This window comes from Sinocyclocheilus anshuiensis, unplaced genomic scaffold (genome assembly GCF_001515605.1).
Source record: "Sinocyclocheilus anshuiensis isolate Anshui unplaced genomic scaffold, SAMN03320099.WGS_v1.1 scaffold1182, whole genome shotgun sequence".
Lineage (NCBI taxonomy): Eukaryota > Metazoa > Chordata > Actinopteri > Cypriniformes > Cyprinidae > Sinocyclocheilus > Sinocyclocheilus anshuiensis.
The window spans coordinates 413,140-418,466 of record NW_015558653.1 but is presented as its reverse complement, the minus strand read 5'-3'; the positions used below and the strand labels follow the sequence as shown (position 1 = coordinate 418,466).

The 5,327-nt window shown below is 47.2% G+C and overlaps 1 protein-coding gene across 1 annotated transcript in view; it reads left to right on the top strand.

Moving 5' to 3' along the window:
* The first annotated feature begins 439 nt into the window (after positions 1-439).
* The window catches only part of secisbp2l (SECIS binding protein 2-like), a 12,146-nt gene continuing 7,258 nt past the window's right edge, over positions 440-5,327 (top strand). The window contains exons 1-11 of the mRNA XM_016477120.1: positions 440-646; positions 2,269-2,572; positions 2,660-2,780; positions 2,854-3,122; positions 3,190-3,345; positions 3,462-3,486; positions 4,066-4,178; positions 4,258-4,356; positions 4,456-4,545; positions 4,645-4,812; positions 4,855-4,996. Coding sequence (XP_016332606.1) covers positions 465-646; positions 2,269-2,572; positions 2,660-2,780; positions 2,854-3,122; positions 3,190-3,345; positions 3,462-3,486; positions 4,066-4,178; positions 4,258-4,356; positions 4,456-4,545; positions 4,645-4,812; positions 4,855-4,996 — 1,669 coding nt within the window. The 5' untranslated portion in view covers positions 440-464. The remainder of the gene's footprint in view (positions 647-2,268; positions 2,573-2,659; positions 2,781-2,853; positions 3,123-3,189; positions 3,346-3,461; positions 3,487-4,065; positions 4,179-4,257; positions 4,357-4,455; positions 4,546-4,644; positions 4,813-4,854; positions 4,997-5,327) is intronic.

Sequence of the window (5,327 nt, the reverse complement as noted above, 5' to 3'; positions counted from 1 at the left end):
GGTTTTGAGTTGAAAGCATACTAGACGGTTCTGAAACGTGTTTTCAGAAATCTTGCGATTTTTCTGTTGAGTGTTGGAGGTAGTTTGCATGAACTTTTCTTACCAGTCAGGTACTGTATGTTCTTTGCATTAAACTGCATGTGTGTGTATAAGTATTTATGCAATTTGTAAAATTATTTTTGTTTCAAATGTTTTAACAGACAGTCCTATTATTCCTTTGCTTTGAATAAACAGTTTAATGTGCTGCTTGATTTGGTTTATGTTTGTTTAAAGTGCCCTCTTGTGGTAAGCAGCATTTTCCCCTGACTAAAATTTCCTGTAAAATTTGAATATTAGTCATTTTTAAGTTTTAAGTTAAAATTGTAGTGAATGTAGTTTTTTGGGCTATCGGCAGCGTTCCTGCTGTTTCATGTGCTCGTGTGTTTAAATACACGTGTGTGTGTGTGTGTGTGTGTGTGTGTAATATGTGTGTGTTTCAGGATGTGAAGCTCTCTGCTGAAGTAGAACCGTTTATCCCTCAGAAGAAAGGTGTTGAAGCGTCATTATTACCCATGAGTCTGTGCGGTGAGGGAGTAGCTGAGCCCACACAAATCCCCTCCTACCTGATCACCTGCTACCCCTTCGTACAGGAGAATCAGAACAACAGGTACAAACACACACACTCACACTCTCATTTACACACTCACTCACCACACACACACACTCTCTCATTTACTCACACACACACACACACACACTCGCGCACACACACGCACAGACTCACTCACACACACTCTCATTTACTCACACATACACACACACACTCTCTCATTTACTCCCACACACACACACACGTTTGCTTCACTCTGATGATAAGCCCATCTAATGGATTTCCATTGTTTTTCTATCAGGTTAATGATATCGAATGATATGAAACCTGTGCAAAGCACTAGATTTAAATACAGACATGGTTTTGCTGATTTCGAAGCATCTTTAACTACTGAGGTTTGCCTCACTAGTCTGTTCGCAGCAGGTCTTACTGATGATATTTTGGACCTCATAAGTATAAACCTGCACACACACAGCATTAATAACCTTAATAAACTTTATTAAATCATGTAAATCATGTAAAGTGTCCTCATTGTCTGTGGTCTTCTAGTGTGATATGTCTATGAAATGACCATGCATATCTGTGTGTGATTGCCTCTGTTCCCAATGGATTCTGCTTCTTTTCCTTCCTGTTCACTTTGAATTGGTGGAAGTGCACACTGTGTGCATGTGTGTGTGTGTGCATAAGTGTGTGTTGTGTGCATAAGTGTGTGTTGTGTACGTGAGTGTGTGGTGTGTGAGTGTGTGTGTGCGCTGTGTGAGTGTGTGAGTGTGTGGTGTGTGAGTGTGAGTGAGTGTGTGGGTGTGTGTGTGAGTGTGTGTGTGCGTGTGAGTGTGTGTGTGAGTGTGTGCGTGTGCCTGTGAGTGTGAGTATGCATGTGAGTGTGAGTGTGTGTGTGTGAGTGAGTGTGTGAGTGTGAGTGAGTGTGTGAGTGTGAGTGAGTGTGTGAGTGTGAGTGAGTGTGTGAGTGTGAGTGAGTGTGTGAGTGTGAGTGAGTGTGTGAGTGTGAGTGAGTGTGTGAGTGTGAGTGAGTGTGTGAGTGTGAGTGAGTGTGTGAGTGTGAGTGAGTGTGTGAGTGTGAGTGAGTGTGTGAGTGTGAGTGAGTGTGTGAGTGTGAGTGAGTGTGTGAGTGTGAGTGAGTGTGTGAGTGTGAGTGAGTGTGTGAGTGTGAGTGAGTGTGTGAGTGTGAGTGAGTGTGTGAGTGTGAGTGAGTGTGTGAGTGTGAGTGAGTGTGTGAGTGTGAGTGAGTGTGTGAGTGTGAGTGAGTGTGTGAGTGTGAGTGAGTGTGTGAGTGTGAGTGAGTGTGTGAGTGTGAGTGAGTGTGTGAGTGTGAGTGAGTGTGTGAGTGTGAGTGAGTGTGTGAGTGTGAGTGAGTGTGTGAGTGTGAGTGAGTGTGTGAGTGTGAGTGAGTGTGTGTGCGTGCGTGCGTGTGTGTGTGTGAGAGAGAGTGTGTTTGTGTGTGTGTGTGAGAGAGTGTGTGTGTGTGTGTCACAGCTGAATCACAGTGTGTAAATGGAAAAAATTGACAGTTTTCAAACAGTTTTTCCTGTCTGCCATTGGTCAGACCAGCACACAGTCCCGCCCCAAACACATTTGTCTTGATAGTCCTACCCAGAAGCCTCTGAAGTGCTTTTAGACACGTGTTCCCTTTATAATCTGAGATTGTGTCTGTGGTTCAGTCGGCAGATGCCCGTGTATAACGGAGATCACCGCTGGCAGCAGCTCAACCCGAGCCCCGGCGGGCCATACCTGGCGTACCCGTTCCTGTCGTCCCCGCAGCCCCCCGTCACCAGCGATTACCCCACATACTACCACACCATCATGCCCACACCCTGCCCTCCTGTCATGGGCTTCTACCAGCCCTTCCCGGGGCCCCTGCAGGCCGGCGTTCTGAACCCCGTGTCTGACTGCAGCGAGCGGCCGCTGCCACAGAGCCAGACGCAGAGAGGAAGAGGCATCTCACGAAACCCCGTGCCACACAAGGTACGAGACGGCACCTGAACCCACACACTCAGGATGTGACCGCACTGCTCACTAGTGTAAACTAACGCTCACTTGCGTCACTCACAGCAGCCAGTGAGAGCCAAGCGTCTTGTGATGCGGAGTGTGGCGGTACAGAAGGAGGTGTGTGCCGCCGGGCCTGATGGGAGATCCAAGACGGTGCTGCTGGTGGATGCGGCACAGCAGACAGGTACTGAGCTGACCTTTGACCTTTACTCCAGAACTAAAGACCCCTGAGCACACTGCTCCGCGTGTGTTTTCAGATTTCCCCGGCGAGGCGTCTGGCAGTGTCAGATGTGCGTTGGATCAGGCGAGTCCTCAGCAGTGGAAGAAAGCTCAGCGCAGACGCACGTCTCAGCAGGAGTCGTCCAGCGAGCAGGGAGCCAGCGAGGCTGACATCGACAGCGACAGTGGATACTGCAGCCCCAAACACAACCAGGGAGCCGCCAACACCTCCACCAATCAGCCCACGGCTGCCGCGGTACGTTCAGCTCGTCTGGCCTTAGACACATGTCTGTTTGATTTCATTATGGTGAGGGTTGTTGTGTTTGCTGTTCTCTCATTTGTGTGTGTGTGTGTGTGTGTGTGTGTGTGTGCAGTGGAAGAAAGCTCAGCGCAGACGCACGTCTCAGCAGGAGTCGTCCAGCGAGCAGGGAGCCAGCGAGGCTGACATCGACAGCGACAGTGGATACTGCAGCCCCAAACACAACCAGGGAGCCGCCAACACCTCCACCAATCAGCCCACGGCTGCCGCGGTACGTTCAGCTCGTCTGGCCTTAGACACATGTCTGTTTGATTTCATTATGGTGAGGGTTGTTGTGATTGCTGTTCTCTCATTTGTGTGTGTGTGTGTGTGTGTGTGTGTTTGCAGGCTGTGGACGCTGGCGTCATGACAGGTAAGATCCTTCACTTCCACCTGAACTCTCATGAGTGACCGCAACATGATCAAAAACTACACACCAAGAACTAAAGCTGTAACTGTAAAGTTGTAATAATCGCTCAAACTCTAAGAGAATAGTGAGTCCACACCACGACTATAACGATAACAACACAGAGAAATAATATTGCTGGAGTCACTTTCAAAGCAGTGAACTGTTCATTATGAATAATAAAAACATTGACAGCCAATCAGAATCCATCTGACTTTAAAGAGCTTCAGCATTTAAAGCAGCAGACGACAAAACTGAAGTGCTCTGATACTAAACAGAACGATAACGTCTGTTATCGTTATTGTTCAGTTATCGTTATTATTGTTGTTATAGTGATCATCATAATTATTATAGTTACAGTTATTGTTATATTTGTCATCGTAGTTATCATTCTAGTGAGCATTCTAGTTAGCCTCATAGATATCGTTAAAGTTATCACTTTAGCTATTGTTAATGTTATAGTTGTAGTTATCGTTATGGTTCCTATAGATATGATAACTGAACTTGTGTGTGTGTGTGTGTGTGTGTGTGTGTGTGTGTGCGCGTGTGCAGCTGTTAGCTGGGGGAATGTAGCCTCACAGACCGTCCAGAAGCCGTGGACAGACAGGAACACAGCGTATCACAGAGGCAGAACACCCGAGCAGAGGAACTACACACAGGTAACACTCGAGCGTCACACACGTCACATGACATGCTGTTTTGACAAATCTGACTTATTCTACATCATCTGACCCACAGGACTTCCAGATGAGCTTTGGAGGTCGTGCAGGAGCACAGAGATCGACTCCCTCAGAGACACCTAACACACACCTCACACCTGAGCCACTGTACTTTCAGGTACACTCACACACACACACACACACACACACACACACATACAGGAGGCAGGACGGTATTCCCTGTATTTATTGTGCTGATTGTCTGTCTGTTGTTCAGGATGAGGACGAGTTTCCTGATCTGGCCACAGGTGGCTCTGCTCAGCGGAATAAACCAGAACCAGTTCAGCCCAAACTGCCCAAGAACCTGGTGAGTGTTTGACAGAAGCAAAGAGGAAATCCGAGCGCAAAAAAAACCCCTCTAAACCTCTGTGTGTGTGTGTGTGTGTGTGTGTATGTGTGTGTGCAGTTGGATAACCTTCCGGAGAATTCTCCCATAAGCATCGTGCAGACGCCCATCCCCATCACCAGCTCCGTGCCCAAGAGAGCCAAGAGTCAGAGGAAGAAGGCGCTCGCCGCTGCTCTCGCCACGGCACAGGAGTACAACGAGATCAGCATGGAGCAGAAGAAGCTACAGGTACAAGTCGTGGTCGGAGAACTCAGTGTGACGTGTGTGTAGGAGGCTCTGACTAAAGCAGCAGGTAAGAAGAGCAGGACACCGGTGCAGTTGGATTTGGGAGACATGCTGGCAGCACTAGAAAAACAACAACAGGCCATGAGAGCACGACAGCTCAACAACACCAAACCACTGTCATACACAGGTACACACACACACACACAAAACCACTGTCAAATGTAAAAAACAAAACAAAAAAACAACAACTAGATCTAATAAAAATGACCAAAACAGAAAAAAATAGCTAAAACCTTACTAACAAACATTAAAAGACTAGTTCAGCCAAAAATGAACACTTTCTGAAAATGTCCTCACCCTTAGTCTTTCCGAGATCAGGATGAGTTTGTTTCTTTATCAGATTTGGAGAAATGTAGCACTGCATCAGTGTCTCAGCAATGGATGCTCTGCAGTGAATGGGTGCCGTCAGAATGAGAGTCCAAACAGCTGAAAAAACATCACAATAATCCACAAGTAAT